This window comes from Mycteria americana, chromosome 9 (assembly GCF_035582795.1).
Source record: "Mycteria americana isolate JAX WOST 10 ecotype Jacksonville Zoo and Gardens chromosome 9, USCA_MyAme_1.0, whole genome shotgun sequence".
NCBI classification, from domain to species: domain Eukaryota; kingdom Metazoa; phylum Chordata; class Aves; order Ciconiiformes; family Ciconiidae; genus Mycteria; species Mycteria americana.
In genome coordinates, this window is record NC_134373.1 from 41,781,173 (window position 1) to 41,801,757 (window position 20,585).

Here is a 20,585-nt window from a genome sequence, read left to right on the forward strand (position 1 = left end):
CTTTTTCTCACAGAAAATAAGGGTAATGTAATGGAGGGAAGTGCTGGCATGACATCCCAGGAGGAGTAAGTATCCTTTAACCTGGTGCTAGGTCGGGCTTGTGTGGGAGGCAAGCGCAGGTTTCCAGCCCTCTCCCCTTGTTCCCATCTTATTTTCCCCTGAGACAGCAGCTACACCTGGAGACCTAATCCAGCAGAGAGCACCTACACCTCAAAATGGAGCAGGCACAGCCAGGTGGAAATGAAATACCTGCTCCCTGTCGTGCATTTTTGTTTGTTTTTTTTCTTTTTTTTTTTTCCCACGTCGAGCATAAGCATAGTGCCTGTGGTGGACTGAGAGGGATAACCCCTAGTTACTTACTATACATGACCAAGGACCTTACCTGGCCGCTGCGGGGAGAGCTGGCGGCGGAGGGCGGCTGTGTGGCGGGAAAGCCGTCTCTCTCTCTCTCTCTCTCTCTCTCTCTCTCCCCGCCTCCGTCGCTGAGGGGGGCCGTCAGGACCGTTAGAGCCGTTAGCGCCGCTGGTGGCCGCCACCTGCCGCGCGGACTACGCCTCCCGGCAGGCCCCGCGCGCGGCGGCGGAGCCCCGGGGGCGCTGAGGGGACGAGGGCTCCGCGCCGCCCGCCGCCCCTCCCCGCGCAGCCGCGCCTGGGCGGGGGGCGAGCCGGGGTGCGCGGCCGCTGCCGGCGCTGAGCGGCTCCTCGCCCCGCCCCGCCCCGCCCCGCCCGGTCGGCGGCAGCAGGGCGTCTGCGGCACCTGCCCGGCGGAGCGCTCGCTCCCTGCGGCCGGCGCCCGCCCGCCCTCCCGCCCCGCCGAGATGGCGGATCCCGCCGAGTGCAGCATCAAAGTGATGTGCCGGTTCCGGCCCCTCAACGAGGCGGAGATCCTCCGGGGGGACAAATTCATCCCCAAATTCAAGGGCGAGGAGACGGTGGTCATCGGGGTGAGTCTGCCGCATCCCTCTCCCGCCTGCGCGGTGCCGTGACGGGGCGAGCATCCCTCCCCGCGGCGAGCATCCCTCCCCGCGGTCCCGCCGCCCGCACCAGCCCCCCCCGCCCCCCCCCCCCGACGCCGGCGGGCCCCGCGCCCATTGTTCCCGCTGCGGCGGAGCGAGGGAGGGGCGGCGGCGGCGGCGCTCCCCGCGGGGCCCGCTCCCCTCCGGCGGGGCCGGGTCCCCCCCACGGCGGGCGAGGGGTTCTGGGCTCTCCCCGGGGGTCGCCGGCCGGGCCCGGGGAGGGGTGGGGGCGCGGGGGCGGCCGCCGCTGCCGGCGCTGATGTCATGCCGGTGACTGGGCATGCTCGCCGGCGCTCCGCGGGGGCGGCCGTCCGCGCCTCCGCCGCGCCCCTGCGGCAGCCGCGAGGGAGAAAGTTTTCCCGGTGCGCGGGGGGCTGCGGCGGGATCCCCGTCGGCGAGGCTGCGGGAGCGCTCCGCACCCGGGGCCGCGCAGCATCCTCCGCACCGCGCAGCATCCCGCGCGGGCGCGGAGCCCGGCGAGGCGAGACAAAGCCGAGCCGGCTCCGAAACGCCGGGCTGCTCCCCGGGGCGAACGGTGCCCAGGCGCGCCGCGGCCCAGGGCGGGTTGTTGTGCTGTGCCTGTCCCGCGGGGCTACTGGGGGCGGCTGGGGGCTACTGGGGGGCTGCTGAGGGTGGCCGGGCAGCGCTGGCAGGAGGTGCCGGGGCTGGCGGGTCCCTGCTGAACAACTGGGTGACTGCATAAGCATCGTTAGTTAAAATGACCCGGGCGAGGTGAAGTTTTTTCTTCTCCTTAAAAAAAAAATCAGTTTAAACATCAAGTAACTAGCCGCTTGCAGCAATGACGTATCCAAACTCTGCCTTTTCCCCACGCTTCGTAGAGGGTAGGCTGTTGGCAATAGCAAAGGCTTTAAATTGAACAAAGCGTGCGCGTATCTGGGCCCTCCGTGGTTGGGGATGTGGCTCCTTTGCCGAGTGTTTAACATGGCGCAGCACGTTCATCAGCCCTGCACAGGAAAGTGCCTTTGCTTTTCCTTCTCCCAGCTGGAGCGTTCCCAAGCGGGTGTCTCGGTTGGGGTTGCGTTCAGGAGTCAGCTGGAGCTGGTTTGGGTGGGTGTACGTAGACAACACCAGGCGCTGTAACTTGGGTTGTATTCTTGGTTCACCGTCTAACCAGCCCACGTCTTCGGTGCTTTGTTTTATATATTGGTCCACTGTGGTTAAACCTATAACACGATCCATACTGTACTATGATAAAGAGATCTTAAAACTACTTGTTAATACAAACAACGAGCAATCACTTGTATGATTTGTTAAGATTCTTATTAAAACCTTGAGTTTATTAGAAACTTTTTTCATAAAAGTTGCAAAACAGCTACGCGAGGAAAAAAACGGTCAATTCTGGACATAAGTGGCTAGCTTGTTTTTCTTAATTTGTTTTTATTAAATGTTTTCTGTGTTAGCCAAATTACTTTTTTTTATTTGAAGGTTAAAGTCGTAACACCCACAACAGTCTGTTGACAATAGAACAATCAAATGGGTTATCAATCTCGGTCAGCAATGGAGGGCTGTCTTTGGTCAACAACTATCTGGAATGCAAGCGTAACTGTAGCACAGTCATTGGGATGTTTAAGAAACAAATGTCAGCAAATTCCCCTCCTCCCTCTTAAATAAATAAACCCTCAGACATGCTAAAGGTAGATTAAAATACATCTGCTGTAAATCCCTTAACAATGCTATCTTTTTAAGAGAAGTAGAACTTAGCATCCTTTTTTCCCACCTAAGTGAAGGTGCAAGTATATAATACACCTTGATCTATAAAGTATCTCTTGTCTGGGAAAACAGTAACTGTGATGCTTTGAAAAGGGTATTTCTGTCTTGCGGACAGGAGATAATTCCTTTTGTAAAGGTAAAAAGGAAAAATAACAGCAACTGTCAATTTCCTACCATGGAAGTTTAAACAAATATTTGGAGAGAAACAAGAAAAATACACTTATTTATTTATATAAATACATATAAGTAAATATTTTTATATGTATATTCCATTTGGCAGGATCATTCAGGGGGATTATTTGCCATCTTGAAAATCTAGCCAAAAGCTTAGAATGTGCCTTTCCTTTCCCTTCACAGGGCAAAGTACAGGTCTCTTTGAGGTGCACGTTTTTGTCGTCATAACTAGTGCAATATGTCCTCAAATACAGCTCCTTTTTTTCAAAGAGAAGCCATCTGCCTGGGGTTCCGTGGGGATATTTGTAGTTTTGTAAGTGTAAATGAACATGAAAATCTTTCCATATTCTTTGTCTGCTTTATTCACGGTACTGAGCTCGCTGAGCTGTGGTGTAACTCGATCTACAGTGGATGCCACTGCAGTGGGGTAGTGAAAGCAGCACCGTTTGTTATTATTTACTGGTTTAGAGGGACTGCTTAGCTCCAACAAATAATGCCTGGCAGGGGACAGGGATCCTAATTCTGGTGGAAGACGCTACCAGAGTAGACTTCCTTCTAGAAAAGCAGGATTTTAGTCTCCAAAAGCTCTTAGAAACATTACATAAAGCAAAAATAAACCAGAACCAAACACTTTTTTTTTTAATGTTTTACTATAGCAGTTGAAAAACACTGCAATGCAGCTTTTATTTTTGTTCCATAAAATATTGGAAAGAAAGGGGTTCTGTTAAAATTTAAAAAACCAAACACCTCCCCCTCCCCCCCCCAGGAATTCTGGAATTCTGTCGTCATGTCAGAAAAATTAAAATATGAATGATTTAAAGGAAATGTCTGTGTTTTCTGTCTAGTAAGTCTGAATAAATTTACTTCTCCTTCCCAACAAACAATTGTGGGGAAAATGCTTTCTTTCTGAACCTCCCACCATCGCCTCCCGTTATACTTCTCTAGCCTCTTGAGCAGATTTTTCAACAAAAATTAAAGATTGCGACTCGGTTTCTTGAAAACGAACAGCAGTGAAGGAAGTTTAACAACTTAGGCTTGAGTTTCCCCATGCCATGAATAAAGCTGTATCTCTACAGTGTCTGTGGTTGTGTGGTTCAGAGCTCTTTGTCAGGGAAGTCCTAGGGCAATGTTCTGACTCCGTTCAAACCAGTTAAACCCCTCAGAGTTGGGATTTGACGCACTGTCTTATATTCTGGCTTCTTCCATCCATCTTCATGCACTTTGCACGTGCAACGCAGTGAAGTATGGAAGATTAAAATGTCTTACCTTACATTTTCCTTTGGTTAAAACAGAGAAAACCCACTGTATTTTGATTCTACTTTAAAGTTTAAAATATAAAAGCCTTTTCGATGTATCTCATCTTTAACCATGGCAGGAAAAGGTGACAGTGGTAAATCCATCACTTTCTTTTGCGGTTAGCTACCCAACAGTCTCAACAGACTGCAGTTTCATTTTATGTTTCTGCTCCTCTGCAACCTCAAGGTGACTCTCTGATTGATTGTGTTGGCTGCCATACCTAAAAATGTATTTTTCTAGCTGGCTTGCTTCTTACGGTCTTGTTGGAGAGCGTGGAGCTGTTTGCTGTAGTAAGCAAGTGAGGCAGTCTTCTGGCCTGTGGTTTCTTCATGCTTCCCCCGTTCCTCCGAGTGCTTTTATTCCTGAGCATCTGCAAAGGAAAGATGCAGAGAGGCTTGGCACCTGGTGGGATGCTCTCCCTGGAGATACTTTTCCGGTTTAGGTTTATGGGGGAGAGCACTTGCAGCCCTTTTCCCCCTCCCCTGTTGTAAACAATAGAGGAATTTAGTTGTGAAGGAATATTTTCACCTCCTTTCTCTGTTAGGACTAGAGTGACCGCTTCCTTTTTAGTGCGAGGCTGATCTGAAACTGATTTTTCAGTTTAGAAAGGAGAATGTCTAAAATGAATCTTTCTAGCCAGCTTGGAAACCTCATGTTAATATCACCAGAAAGAGGATAAAAGACTCTTCATTCTGTTTGTCAGCTGCTTTTTGAGCTGCAGCGTGAGGGCATGTGTAAAGCCCGGCTTAGCAGGAGCTGCTGAGCACTGCAGTTCTCCGCTGCGCGCTCGGTGTCAGGCGGGCAGCGCAGAGCCTTCCTCAGCCCCTCGCTGCCTGCGCTGGGGGGCTTTAGCCTAACTCTCTGCCAGCTCCTGCAGCAAACTGCCCGTGGGAAAACCAGCGGAGAGCTGCGGGGTAAACGGGAGGGTCCCCGCAGGATCGTGCTTTACTCACGTAGGGGAAAATTCTGTTATTTCACCTGCAAAACATTCCACATAATTAACAATTGTGCCTAAAACCAAACAAAAAATATAATCACCTGATACTCTGCTGCTGTGCGATGGTCATTGCTGTTTTGCAGTGTCATATTCCATGAGTAAAAGAAAACAAAAATTGATGGCCGATTGCTTTGCAGCGGGTCAGGTGGAAACTGAGCAGGGCTGTGGGGTTTTTTTAATACTTTCTGCTATAAGTACTGTTTGGAATGTTGCCTTGTGGAGAGATTCTCGCTTACTTCCATCCCTAGATTATCTGGGGACGATTCACCTTTTATTTCACGTACGCGAGAAAAGTCAGTGGAGTTTGTACTAATGAAAAAAAGTCATGTTCTTAAGTACCTCCTGTACAGAGATCTCTGTAGGCTGTTAAGCAGTTGTCACTCTGTGGTTAAGACAGACCCACAAAAACCCCCTGGGATAGTAGATAAATGACTAGTTAAAAAAAAAAAAAAAAAAAAAGAAAAATCCACCCTGCGCTGCATGGCTTTTTTCATGGGGTGTGGTACATTGTGCTTCTAACAAAAGCCAAGCATCCACCTCTACCTCAAAATGCAAGCAGTTCTGCTTGCGGAGGGTTTGTTCATGACGTATCTATAAATAACTCTTATAAAAAGCTCATACCGGTTTGATGTAGGATGTGAAGTGAGATGGGACTTCTGTCTTGTTGTAAAATATGTCAGTGGATACACAGCCTGCCATTTTCCTAGCAGAAGGCTTAATCTGAGAACCTAATGCTTGCTTTGTCTCCCAGCATCTTTGGTGTGTTTTCCAGCTCTGATCGACTCTTCTTTTCCAGTGTAGACTGAGCAAGTTTTGTATGAAAGCTTTTGTGAGGGACTGTTGTGAGATACAAGTAGCTGGCGTAGCTAAGCATGACATTTGAATGGAATCGATGGTATCTGAAGACACCAAGAGCTGACACATACCTTTGTGGGAGCTGTTTCTTTCAAAAGTGTTGCTAATCCTCCTACACCCTAAGATTTTCCTGTACCCTGACATAAGCTGCAAACGTCCCTAACCCGCTGCATGTTCCTGTTTTGTGGATGAGATGAGCCATGATGTCCTGTGCTCGTTCCCCTGTGGCTTTGGGCTATGTTGCTTTCAGGTCAGACTATTTCCAGAGCAGCAGCAGCACAAGACTGACAGATCTGGCACTTGCTTTTTTTGGGTGATTTCTCTCAGTAGCTTAAGCCAGTAGGTATCTCGGGAAGAAGTGGAAGCCTGTAGATCATAGCACATTGCTGTTCATTTGGGAAAGAACAAATACAAGATGATTCCACTGGGTCTGGATGGCTTTTCTGTGCCTTGTAGAAGAAATGATTTCTTTTACTGAAGAACTGCTGTGGTAGCCATTCAGGGAGCTGCTTGATTTTTAAAGAGAGTAGTTGTTTTCCTAAGGCATACTACTGTGCTTCGTACTTATTTTCAGAAGCTTGTGTAGAAGGTTAAAATCACAGGACAGATAAGATGACCGGTAGAGTAGTTTTTTGGGTCTGTTTTTACAGTGTGTTGGCTAAAGAATGAAACTGTTCTGGAGCTAATAGGAAACACAATACATTTATTTCTTGATACAGTGATACTTCCATAAAGCACCGAAGCAAATGTAATGTACAATATTACTTACTCTCCCGTAATGTAAGTCAGTGGAAAAAATCTGTCTTGATAAGGGCTTCCAAAAAAGTCTCCAAGCTTTTCCAAACCCCAGACATTCTCCTTCTCCACCACCAGCCTTTGCATTTGTCTAGTCCCATAACCTGGGCTGGGTCGGTATGGGATGGGGAGACAGCTTTCCTAAGGAAATGCTGCGGGTTTGCATGGCGACGGAGCACATGTAGAGCTTTGAAACATGGCACGGGGCAGAGCATGGCGTTGTTTAGAGGGCAGCGAGTGGCTGCATGAGCAACGCCCTCGTGCCTGCCCGAGCCCCATGGGTAGCGATGCTCTGGGGGTTTCCCCCAGGCTGCACCGCAGGAGTAGGGGATGAGCAGCAGCCGATTCAGCTCCTGGGACTCTGCTGGCACCAAACCAGTTTTCTAAGATGCTCCCGAGACAGAGATACTTTCCTCCCAGTTAAGGTTCAAAGCAAAATCCTCAGCTTGTTAAATGCTGCTTGGCACATTCTTGCTAGATTTAAGCACAGATAATCACTTCTGTGGGGACAGTGTGGTTTGGGGGTTTCTATTTGTTTTTTTTCTGAATCCTCTGCTGTTTCTCTTCTGGATGGGATATTCTTTCAAGCCTGTCTCTAAGTGCTGAACTGGGGGAAATTATTCAACACGGATCAATGGGTACTCCTTGGATGAAGTTGTATGTGCTTTTCTGTTTTCTAAAAATGTAGTGAGAAATAAGGTGTGAAAATAGCTTCTATTTATTGGTGGTGGTGCTAGAAGGATGATTTACTCAAAATACAAACCTTATTATTTTTTCACCAGAGCAATTTCCCTTTTGTGTTTCCTCAGGGCACTGAAGGCTTTTAAAAATCTTTTTCTAATCCCATTTGGATATCTTTCTCTAAAAATATCTTCATCCTGCATACCTATCTTGTCAGAAACATGGATTCCTACTTAAGGCTTTGAAACTTAAAATATAGCTGATATATTTCAAACAACCGGAAAATGTAGTCTCATGCCACTCTCAACGTTGTCTTTTTTCCTCCGGTAGCTCCTGCAGGATGCCTTTGGTTTAGACCAGTTTAGGCCATTCAGCATCTGTACTCGCGTACCTCCTTCCAGCTTGTTGCAGTCTTTGTTTCCTTCCCCTGAGATGCAGTAGTTAGTCACTCGTGTTTGGATTCATTTTTGCAAATGGCTGTTCAGTCTGGTACAGTCAGATTTATCGGTATTTGGGGAAGTCTGGGAGTATTTTTTTTTTTCTGCATCGTTGGAGATGATTTCTCCTGAAGCTTCCTGCCCTAAACGAAGGCTTAAAGTGCAGTGAGGAAGCTGTTAGGGAGTGATGTACTTACATCTCCACATATTGTTTCAGTGTTTCAAACTGTGCCAGAAGAATAAAAGCCGTTACAAAAGCTAAAATGAAGGATGGGATGCCACTTATAAGTCTTTAATATTAATATGCTCTTCTCTGTAGTAGTTTTTTGTGGATTGGGGTGGGGGAGGGATGCTTCTGTAAAAACAGGTACGTAGGAGGGAAGATTATTTAATTTAGTTTTTCTTGACAGTTTTTAACTGGGCTGCTGACACCCTTGGTATTACCTTTGTGCCCTTCCTGTTATCATTAAAATGACTCACCTTAGGATTTGTTTTCTTCCAGCCTTTCTGGTTCTGAAATGCCTAATGTGTCTCCAGGCACTAACATGCATTTCTAACTCTGGAACTAGCATATCAGAGCAAGTTGCAGAGCTGCAACACCTGCAGATCTCACAACTGTGTTTTCTTAAAGGTGGGCTTTTTCTTCTGCTGAGGACAGTGTTAAATGAAAGTTAAATATCTTGTGTCATCAGTATTTGTCTGTTCTTTTGTTTGAAGGCTTCAGCGTGCATAAATTGAGCTGCTTTGTTCATTGGCAGTACCGTATGCATAGGGAAAAGGGGAGTTGTGGACATGTGTTGAAGAGGGGGCAGTGGCATAGCAGGAACAAATGAATGGGGTGACCTGCTCTCTGCTTGGAAAAGAAACACCCGTAATCGAGTTTCCACCTATTAGCTTCCATGGCTTGGGACAGCCTGATTGCTGATGCATTTCTTGTTAAATTCTGGCTGGTTTAGTTGAATACAAAAGTGCATTTGGAATTTGGCAAGAATGTTTTCATCAAAAGATCTCTTGTACACGAGGGGATTTATTTGCGGTTTGGATTTTTTTTCTTTTTCTTCTTGACATAGACAGCAGTCCTGTGCACAGGATGTTTTGTGTCTGTTTTTGTTGGGTGCCTTTGAGCTGGACATGTTTTGTCTTAATGTAGTCCAACAAGACCAAGCACAATTACCTACCAACCACTTTCAGACCCTTTACTTTCCCTCTTTTGTTTGCTCTTGTGTTGCTGCAGCCTTTTACAACTCAGAGGTCATGCCAAGGTAAGACTCATTCTGAAAAGTTATTTACCAAGATACTCAGATGACTTAAAAAACCTGTATCTGCGTGGGAACGAGTCTTGGCTCAGGGTCTGCTCCCAATTCTCTGTGTTGTTGAGAACCAGGATGCTGCAGGGTGAGGCAGCAGAGCTCTGCTTTGGCAGTGGGCAGAAAAATAAAGGGACACTGGATCCACGTCGCTTGAGACAACAGGGTGTGCAATACAGGGTAATCTACGCTTCGGCTGACGCTGCGGGTGTAGAAGCAGAAAAGAGTTTTAGAGTTGCTCAGTAATTGCTTGACACTTTTGCCTTGACTGCGGTGTTGCCAATGTTTGTTTTTCCAGCTCCACTGGAAGGTGCACATTGGATAATGGCGCTTGTCTGTGTGATGGCTTTGTGAACTGGGAAAATACCTTTATTCAATTTTATTGGATTTTGGAGAGTGAAAATATTGCATACTTAAAAACAAAACCAACACAACAGCAAAAAAACCTTTACCTTAAAATTGCCAAAATGGGATCCTTCAGAATCTTAAAGGTGTGGTATTGCTGATGGATTCCTGGTTTTATTCATCTACTGGAAAGAGCCAAGCTGTTTCTATATATTTATGGCCTCTTTGGTTCTTGACTTTTTATGGGATGTCCTGGAAATGCATGTGATTGTTATCAGATTCCCATTATAATATCAATAATTGGTCCCATGACAGCTTCAGAAAATGCTTATTTTCAAATTATGAGATAGAGCGTAATTGAAACCAAGAATGTTGGATTTTTTCCCCATGAGAAATGAGTATTCAGAGATAAGAACTTAAATATTTAATAGTAGTCCTCTTAGATGTCTTTGCTAAAAGTGATTCATTTCTTCAGTGCTTCACTCTCTGCTAAAAGAAGTCTTACTCCGCTACCTAGTCTTACTCCTTACTCCTATCCTATAATGATGGATAGGAGATGCTCTTGGCTGGTGTAAGAGACTCTCTTCTGGGTCAGGGAGCAGTGGGATTCTGAAAAAACTGTGGTTGTTTTGAAGCTGCTGTTAAACATTTCTGTTGCGTGAGGAGGATGTGATACATACTGAAAGACAGGTTTTCTTATATGTTAAATGGCCCAAGGGCTTGCAATAACTTTTGCTGTACTCCTGAACAAAATATTCCTGAATTTACTTGGATATCGTTGCTATGATACAGTCTTTTCTATTTAATTGTCCTTGTGGCAGCCTGTGAGGTAGGGAAGACCTCTTATTTTGGGGGGTGAAAGCTGACTTTTAAAGTTACATTGGGAATCTGCAGGGAAGTTGAGTCTCTGATACACAAGCATCAATCTGATGGCTAAATTATTCTCTCACTTAGCAAAGGATGTGCAGGAGACCATTATCTGAATTGGGGTAACTGGGTTAGTGAATATTTTTAGCAAAGCTGTTAACAGAAGTCGGATTTTTCTGCAGTTGTAATCTCTTTTCTTGACTGTACAGTTCTCCTGAATTGCTCGCATCTCTCTATTTAGGCCAACAGTGAGATGTGGATAATGCTGCAACTTCTTGCAGAGCTTTAAGATTTTATATTGTTCACTTAGTAATAATCTGTTCCAAAAATCTACTAAATCTACTAATCATCTGGCTTTCTTTTAATACATTGCTCTGTAGTACAAACAGCTGAGCAGCTGTACTTGCAGGTACTAGAGGCTAGTGAGGGAAGCACAGAATGCAGTTGGGGGTTGTATATATCTATGTGTGTATCTATGTATATTGGACTAGCTCATAACACGCAGTGATGTTCCATCAAGAGGTGCTTGTGGCTAATTCAGCTGGAGCAGGCACAGCAAATGTGTATGTCTTGCCTTGGTCGCTTGTACCTGGCAGGATTTGCTGATGGCTTGATCGATGCTGCGTGCCCTTTTAAAACGCAGTGACTCCTGTGACCCTGGGAAGCCACGCTACGTCCAGGTTTTACTGCTGATGCTCTTAGGAGCTGTTTCAGTTACACTGCAAACACAGTTGCCTGCACCCATGCAGCTCAGTCTTCTCCAGATGCAGCAGTCAATTCCTCTTTAACAGCCCAACAGTGATTTTTGTCACCGTATAAATCATACAAAATGCCACTGCTGAAGATTGACCTGTTAGTCTCGAACTGCTACCCCCATGTCATATCCATCCTCTGCTTCTCTCCCCTTTTATATTACCTTTTATTTTTTTCCTCTCCTTTTTTATGTCACATTTTGTTTGGTTTTTCTCCTCTTAGAACCTATCTGTATGCTTTTTTATTTTCTTACCACTTTCTGGGTCAATCATAAATACCCAGTGGAAAACTCTGCTGTCATTTGATAAACACATTGGCGCGATTATTTTTCACTTTATGGTATCTTTTACAATTTAACTTCAAAGCAAAGTAGTTCAATGATGCAAACAAATCTTAAAGCAAAGTTAATCTTGCTATACAGAAGCACGTGTTTCTTTATACTTGAAAAAAAATGTTTGCTTATATTGGTAATAGAGGATTTATTCTGTCCATTGCTTCCTTTATGTGCAGCCCAGATTTGCTGAGTATTACAGAATAACCTTAGCCATAAACTTCAAACAAAACTGTTGCCAGCATAAACAATTTATTTCAATCGTACCATATGTGATCATTGAGCTGTGAAGCACTGCGTAAGAGTTGCCTTCCCTCTTTCTGTGCTGGAGGAAGGTAGGACTCTGCTGCTAAGAGCTGAAGGAAAATGGAAGCACCTAAGGCGGTTTCATACCGGGTGTGTTGTGCGAGCCAGTGCCAGATCTGGGAAAAAGGATGAGAAACGTAAACCCCTGGTTGTCAGTGCCCGGCTCGTGAAACACCAGACTCACCCGCAGAACTGCTCCCCTTTGGGGGAAAAAATGCTGAGGTGAGTCACTGCTATCTCCATCCTCTAATCAAGATGTTTGAAGGGCTGCTTATTTGAGATGGCTATGAATGCCTGTACATGCAGCAAGTGCAGAACTGGCTGCCTCATTCGGAGTGGTGGGAAGCGCTGCCTTCAGCAGCCCTCCAGGCTCTTCATCCTCGTGGCAGAAGGACGGGAGCTGCCGCAGGGGGAACCAGCTCCCGGTGCTGCCTGCAGTGCTTGCTGAAGGCTGGCTGTGTGCAGAGCTAGTGGAGAGGCTTACGGATGTGGTTGTTTGCTAGAAGCAGACTCAACTATTGCTCTGTTTTTAAAATTTTTTTTTAGATTCACTTTTGTCAGAATTGGTCAATAGTATATCACTTAACTTGGGACTGAGGTTTTTCTTAAAATTAAATCAACTCTTCTTAAGTTTTATGATATGTACATGTGCTATTTCAGCAACAGCGGTACTATATGAATGTATAATTTTAACTGAGCTGAATACAGTGCTCTTCTGGCTTGATGCAACACTTAATCTGTTCACCTTAGTAGAGCTTGCATTTGGCCTGTTTTGGATTCAGACCTTGTACTGGAGCTGAACAAAACTGGATTTGACTTGCAAGTGACCTTAGGCTCATCGGCTCTTTGGTCCCCTGTTTATGCAATGGAAACGCTCCTTCCTTTTCTCTTACCTGTTATTGGGTTAGGTGGTTTAAATTTCAGTGTTTTCTGATTTTTGGTACTATGGTAGCTGCCAGTACACACTTCAGTTTCATTTTGAGAAAATCGTTTGGGACCCACTCTTTAAAAAGCAAGAAGCCTGAAAGCTGAAGCAGCTGTGTGTCTCTGTAGTCTTGCTGGTGGACGTGAGAATTCAGAGCAATTATTCTGTCCTGGAGAGAGGTACCTTCTGTCTTTAGGATTTGGAGTCCATTGCTGTGTATCTGTCCTTCTTTTCTAAAGAGCTATTGGTAACCATATAAATGTATTTCTACGGCATGCAATGGCTGAACTGTGTGAACGCAGTCGTAGGTGTGCGGGGGCAAACGCTGGAGCCCCGCTGCTCCTCCGACTCGCTACAGCAGCAGGAGCTCCTGCTGGGAGCCGTGTAGGGGCAATGACGGCAGCACTGTCCTGCTGGTACAGCTCTGATCCGGCGCTGGGGTTTTTTTTCACACGATCGTCTAAGTGCAGCATTGCTAATAAGGATGCCTTCTTGCCCTGGATGTGTGTAGTAGGCAGTGATCAGCCTCCCTTGGTAAGCTGCGCCGAAGGGAAAGCAGGCAGCTCCTTTTTGCTGCCATTGCACACTTGGGGTGTCTGGGAAAAGTTACCCCTTCTCTTGAAGGCGTATGGGGGAGAAGGGCCAGGTGGAGACGAGGCTGTGTCCATTTACCAGTTATCTCCAAGGCTGAGCTGGTTTGTGTTACAAGAACTGCTTGCTTTTTATTTTTTGCTTTTTATTATTATTAAAAATGCCATTTGGAGTGGCATGCGTTTCAGAAACTTTGGGATCTAGGAATTGTAAGTTGGATAAACATCAAGCGTGGGGAAGACAAGAGACCTCTGTGGCTTCAGGACTAAGGGGTCTGGGTTTTTGGGGTTTTTTTTGGCAATAGTGCCAAATGATAAGGGTGGCTGGAGGTTGAAGTCCGTCAGCAGAATGGCTTGTGATTTAACAGGAAGAGCAGCTGCTTATGCTAATGCAAATAAAAGGTCTTAATGATTGTTTGCACCCTCCTTATCCTCCTTATTTTCTGCTACTTGACAGTCCGGTGTCTTGCAGTTTTTGTTTGTTTCTGCTAGAGAGAAATAGGAATACATACGATAAATAGGATTTACATACGAGACGTGTTTATATGACTGTCATTTTATAGGTCATGGTCCTTTCTTCATCTTCCTTGCCACAGTGGGTCAAGAAACAGCACAAGGGCTTTCACTCACATCTGTGAGTGTTTAACACGATCACTTCTTGTGCCTCCTGAACACTATAAGGGAAGGGAGTGTGGCAGCCAGATTGTACCCTGCTCTGAAGATATGGGAAATGCAGAAGGAATACATCAGCATTACTAAATCTGATAATAGAATTACTCTCAGATAATTCCAGTCAGCATTGCCTGTTTCTGGATAATTTAGCAGAAAGTAGGGCTGGTCTGCTGATCTCATTGCTGTGCGGTAAGAAGAGATGTGCTGTATATGTAAGCTGTAATGCATTTCTAGCTGCAGGGAGGGCACAGGAAGGGGTTATGAGCCAGAAAATCTATTTTTGCACTTAAAAACCCAAAAATTACCAAAGAAGGTCCAAGCAGTGCATTTCAAAAAGAAATTCTGCAGCTCTTTATTCTTACGAAGTTCACAGGAGGATATTTTGCTGTGTGCGCCTGGGTGTGTGTGTTTTAACCAGCTCAGTATTACTACTTTTATTCATATTATTTATGTAACTGTTTGAGCTGTATTCTGTGTAGTAACACAATCAGAACGCCTCTGCCAGCTGTCCAGGAAAGCACAACTTGTCACCACAAATTTCTCAGTATGGGACAAGTTGGCATAGATGTTCTCGCTACCAAATGCAAAGCCATTTGGAACCAGTTCCACTTGAATTTTGAATGAGATGTAAACAGCTCTGAATTTCTTGGTGATTGACTTAATCTATCAGCGATGGATTAATTTACCAGAAATGCAAAAAACAGATTTTTAAATACTCTGTTTTCCTCCTGATAACTGGAGCAGAAATGGAGGAGGCAGTAATTCTAGTTTGTAAGGGGTTGCAGTGTTTTTGTAAGGATGATTTTTTTTTTGGTCTCTATTTGTCTAATTTACCTAATGTGATTTTTATGAACTAGAGATACAAATAAGAATGCCCATACTGCAATAGGATTGCTGCGTATTACCAAACCAAGCACTGCAGTATCATGACCCTGCTCCCACAAATGTATGGCATTTACAAATAGCATTGGGGTCTCTGTTTAACAGTTTCCTATTTAAGCTTTCCTAGCCCCCACTACATCAGAGACAGAATCCTTAATTTTTTAATATTGTTAAAAACTATGATTTATGTATAATTACCTGGCCCCAAATGCTTTAGCTTGAGGAAGACTGGATGATTGGTGCTAAAATTGTGAGATTTGGACATATCAAGTAAAACTGAGAGTTCTGCTTTTTTTTTTTTCCCCCCTCCAGCTAATGAGATGAGATATATAAGGAAATCAGTGCAACAAGCCAAGAAGCAGAAGCTTGTTGGTTGTAAGGTGACGGATGGCAGTAAGCAGGTTCCTCTATGCAGAGGGTATGGATGGCAGGAACCGGTGCTCTTGCAGGCTAGAGCTGAAGCTCCAAGTGACCAGGCTTGTGCGTGGCCGGTGCCGGGTGGCTTTGTTCCTCCCAAAGGGGAGCTGCCTCCTCTCTCCTCCACCCCTGCCTGTCTTAAATTGGATGAAATGGCAGGGCGAGAGGAAACTGGGCAAGCCGAGATAAGAATCAGAAGAAAAGGTAGAAGGAATCAATAGAAGTGTTACCAGAGTGAAAGGAGGTCAGCGGTTTTGCAATGGGAATCAAAGTCCGTATGAAACGCCGCAGTTCCTGCATGTTCCTTCCTGGAAGATCTAATCTCGCTCCGTGTTCTTATTAAATAAGCTTTTTAGATGTGCATTTCACATGTGAAGCACAGACCTCGCAGTAACAGCGTGTCACGCCAGGCAGCCGTGGTCTGCCCCAGGTGCTGGAGAGTCCGCAGTACCAGAATGGAGAGAAACAGCGGATGCACAGAAGCTCATCAAAATGGCCGCACTTGTGCATGGGGTCTCTGTTCTGTGAACGCTGCTCTCCATCCGTGTTTGAAGAGGTTTGTTGCCAGGAGCAACTTGTCTGCATTACTCGGTGACAGGGTAATTGCTCTGCCTGCTTCAACATCTGAGCTTCTGTGAAGGCTCTTCCATGCTCAAACTGTAGCTGTTACTGTAGTCATTGAGATGCAGAGCTGAATATTTCCAATATACAACACGAGTCTAGGCTACGAACAGTCAAGCTACAAAATAGAAGGTAACACCAGGGCAGCTGTGCATCGAATATCTCTATAGATAAAACTAGATACAGCACTGCACTATTCGCTGCCCTTTTAGTTCTTCTTTGAGTATCACTTTTCAATAGAAAAGGTAGAGGGAAGTACAGAAGTAGTGGTGCTGTCGTTCTCCTTCCTTAATTCTCTGATATGTTTGCAGTGCATATGTTTTTAATTACACTGCATGAAAGAAGGCTGGGACAGGCTAGTGATAACGTTTCTGTTATACTGTAGGCTTTGAAATTCCCGCTACAACATCAGGTCAGTAAAGATTCAAGCTCCCAGCGCCACTGGCATTTAGTATCTTGGTTTGTAAGTGAGGAAGCAAGTCAAAGTTGTTGTTACTGGTCTCCCAATGAATCAGGAACCCACTCAACCAGCAAGGTATCAAGCGGTGAGGGGTATTTCCACTGTTAGGTTATGGACGCTGGTATCTTCCTCTCAGCTGCCTTGGACGCTACTAGTCTGGGCTTTTGAACACGTGAGATCTTTCAGTTCTTGAGGGCAAAGGAAAATAATCTACATGTACCAGTGTTGCCGTTGGTCCTGTCATTTGCTGTTGGTGATTATGGGATGAGAATAATTTAACCCTGTTTGGTGGAGCGTGTCCTCAGTGGAGAACCGTGTTCTCACCATGGCGTGCCACCATACAGGCGGCATTTTGGCTCCGCACAGGTCACCGTGAAGGGAGTCACTTTGGGGAGCAGAGATGTGCCCGGACTCGCTGCGTACACTGACTGTTGGGGTCTGGGCTCGCTGCTGTTGTGATTGCCAGGACAGGTTTGAGACCCTCCAGGAACTCCTCCCTCAGGATTCAGGCGCACAATAAATCAGTGGCTCTGGATGAATCCCCAGGAGACTGAATGAGTATATAGCCCAGCTGCAAATGTGACAGTTTATGCTTGTGAAATGCTTTCTCTGCAGAACAAATACCGTACAATGCAGACAGTGGGGTGCAAGCATCTCACTTGTTTCTTTTTGCCAATATATATCCAGCCTGACGGGATGCTCCATGACCAATGGTGTGGTTTGTTCTCTGATCCCCTTCAATCCTTGGTTTTGCGGAGCATGCTGAAAAGAAAGCTGCTCTACGGACCAGTGGTGCCCTCTCATTTCATTTTGACCTCTCCTGACCTGAGGTGGATTTGAAGCTACAACTGACAGTGCTCAGTATCCCATTACTAATCTCCTGAGCCACCCAGTTGCCTCATAAATCTGTAAGTGATATGTTTAACAAAGTGGAGATTAACACAACACTGCCACAGCAGAATTAAGATGTAGTTATGTCTTGAGCCGGGGCTGGTTTATGTTGCGTTTCTCTTCTGTAGGTGGAGCTGAAGGTCAGCACCTTACTTTGGATTTTTACTTCACCAAAACTGCTTTGTTTCATGTTTTGAAATACCCACATAGCTTTTTTGCTTTTTGTTGGAATGTTATTGTGCTGGTTTTGGCTGGGATAGAGTTAATTTTCTTTATAGTAGCTAGTATGGGGCTATGTTTTGGATTTGTGCTGAAAACAGTGTTGATAACCAGGGATGTTTTAGTTGTTGCTAAGTAATGTTTTCACTGGTCAAGGACTTTTCAGCTCCCCATGCTCTGCCGGGCGCATGGGAAGTTGGGAGGGGGCACAGCCAGGACAGTTGATCCAAACCGGCCAAAGGGCTATTCCATACCATATGACGGCATGCTCAGTATATAAAGCTGGGGAAGAAGGAGGAAGGGGGGACGTTGGGAGCGATGGCGTTTGTCTTCCCCAGTCACCGTTACGCGTGCTGGAGCCCTCCTTTCCTGGAGATGGCTGAGCACCTGCCTGCCCATGGGAAGCAGTGAAGGAATTCCTTGCTTTGCTTTGCTTGTGTGCGCGGCTTTTGCTTTCCCTATTAAACTGTCTTTATCTCAGCCCACGAGTTTTCTCACTTTTACCCTTCCGGTTCTCTTCCCCATCCCACCAGAGGGGAGTGAGTGAGCGGCTGTGTCAGGCTTCGATGCCGGCTGGGGCTAAACCATGACAGTTATAAACACTGACGATAAGCAGAGATGCTGCTCCATGCATGACTTATTCCCACGGCCCCCCACCTGTGAGGTGGCCTTGTCCGACTCCTCTTCCATTGCTGCTGGAGGGAGCTGCCTGAGGATAGATTTTATTGCATTATTTCCTGGCTATGAAATTTTTGTTTTTGTTAAAAGAAAGTCATAGTGTTCTTTAAATAACAAAAAACTCCGGTAGTTTAAAACCAATTTTGAAGTATTGCATTTTTACAAAATAGACAATACATTGTTCTCTTTTCATTCTCAACTGCTACTAAAATGACAGACCTTTAGTTACAGGAGTCTCAGGCTTCTACAATTATGGTAACATTCTTCGTCTTCTACAAAGAATATTTTTCTGTCTTTTCTTTCTAAACTGTTAGTTTGCATGGTTTTATGTACAACAGAAATTATCAAATTCTCTTATCCTGTTGATGTAAGGGAGCAGGGTAGTTCAGCTGAAATGCTGGAGCCTGGTAAAACCGGAGAAATTTCGGATAATTTTGAGTCTGGCTTACCTTCAGAGCTCCTTGAGTGCTTTTTTTCTAGAAGGGTTTGAAAGGTGTCTGTTGAAGGTGGAAGCTATCAAAAGCAGGTTAGACAAGGACCCTGTGTGCTGATTGTGGCTTGGAATATTATGTAGTAAATATCCTTGCAAGATTTCTGTTTACTTAAGAACCTCTGATATCCAGAGGATCTTTATCTGAAATGCGAGTGACAGCATTTTAAAGTTAATTTAATTAAGCTTGTCTGTGCTCTGTGCTTTGCTGAAGTAAAATGAGTAGATTATGAAGGTAGCTTTGAATATTAAATTAGTTAGAGCACATGAAATTAAACCAGTAGTTGTCTGTTACACATAATACAGTGGTGCAAACTACCTGAAAGCTGGAGGGATGGTGCTGGGGACGATGTTCTCCTGTTTCCCCTAGGACCGTTAGAGTAGCCTGTGTCTAATTCCTCGCTCTGATGGTTTTATAGCTATGATAAAGCAGAGAGGTCTGCTGAATTTACAATCGCATATCTACTGAAAACTTAGTTTTGTGAGAAAATATGGAAGAAAGAATTTTGCAAAAGAAACACAAGTGTGATAAAGTTATCTTAATTTCTTAACGTGGGGTGAAAGACCCAGGAAAGGGGGAATGATGCACATCTTAAGGTAGTGCTGTGCAGAGCACAAAATGAAATCCTTTTTCCCACGACCAATAACATAACTTCATCTTTTCAGAGATTAAACTGCAGGAGGATAACACTGCTCTCCAAATACCCGCTTTTGTGCCGTTGCATAAGCAGTTAAGTAATCGAGGCCCAAATCTGCAAGCTGCCGCGTGGTGTGCAGGGCGCTGGTGGGCTGGAAGGATGGTGCTAATCCTGATGGCGTTAGGCTGCACCGTGGAAGGAGTACCAAAGGATGCACGGACTAAGTGCTGATGGTAATGCAGCATCCACACGCGGTGCTTGGTGCTGCCAGGCATTCAGTCACTGACCGGGCAGTGCCCCTGCCAAAGCTGCCGGCACCCATCTGCCTGCAAAGTGATGAGGATGGCGAGGAGCTGGAGGAGGCTGTGTCACGGGGCCTTTATGCCTCCCCATCCCATTCCTGAGCCACGCGGTGTTGGGGAGTCCTGGAGGAAGAGGAGGAGGAGTTGAGTCCATTGCCCTGAAGTAAGAAGAGATCCCGTTTTCTGTGGTGCTGGTGGGTGCTCCCAGCTGGGCTGCAGCCTCCGGCAGTGACGGAGCTCCTGAGCCTCGGGTGCACTGGGGTGCTGCTTCTCCAGCCCCTCGCCCCAGCCTTCCTCCCAGCTGCGAGGAGTCTGTCAGCCCGCAGTTTATCACCTGATGTCTGGGCTGGAGGCTGGGAGACAGTTTGCACAGCTTTTTTTATTTTTGTGCCTAGCGTTATGTTGGTAACATCCCATCTGACAGGCTGAGAAGTGCCAGCGAGGGGTTAGAGCTTTGGTGGGGTCCGTGGTGGCTGGTGGCTGAATACACTGGGTTCATCTCATCCTCTGGACAGTGGTGACTAGCTTGCACCAATGCAAGGAAATAATAATGGAGAGCTGTGACTCTGAGTATTGCTGTGTCAGAAATATAAAAAAAAGTTGCTAAAGGGTATTATTTAATAGTTGGGTTTGTATTGGGAGATGTTTATATTTAAAATTCATTCAAAGTTTCTTAAAGAGTGTATTTTCCAGGTCATGCATCTAGGTAGAAGAAAAGCTTTAAGATAATTTCTAAGGCTTGGTTTCCTAAATTGCAGATCTATACCAAAATAAAATAATGCTTTCCAAAAACAGGATTTGTTGCAAGGAGTTAAAGGTTCTTTCTGCCGAGAGTGAAAGCTAAAAGTGGATCTCTGGCCATGAGCCAAATTCCATCAGCTCCACAGAAATATTCATAAGGTAGATCAA

The 20,585-nt window shown here is 45.6% G+C and overlaps 1 protein-coding gene across 1 annotated transcript in view; it reads left to right on the top strand.

Annotated features, from left to right (window-relative positions):
- Positions 1-698: 698 nt before the first annotated feature.
- Positions 699-20,585, top strand: part of KIF5C (kinesin family member 5C) — an 80,787-nt gene continuing 60,900 nt past the window's right edge. The window contains exon 1 of the mRNA XM_075512235.1: positions 699-944. Coding sequence (XP_075368350.1) covers positions 819-944 — 126 coding nt within the window. The 5' untranslated portion in view covers positions 699-818. The remainder of the gene's footprint in view (positions 945-20,585) is intronic.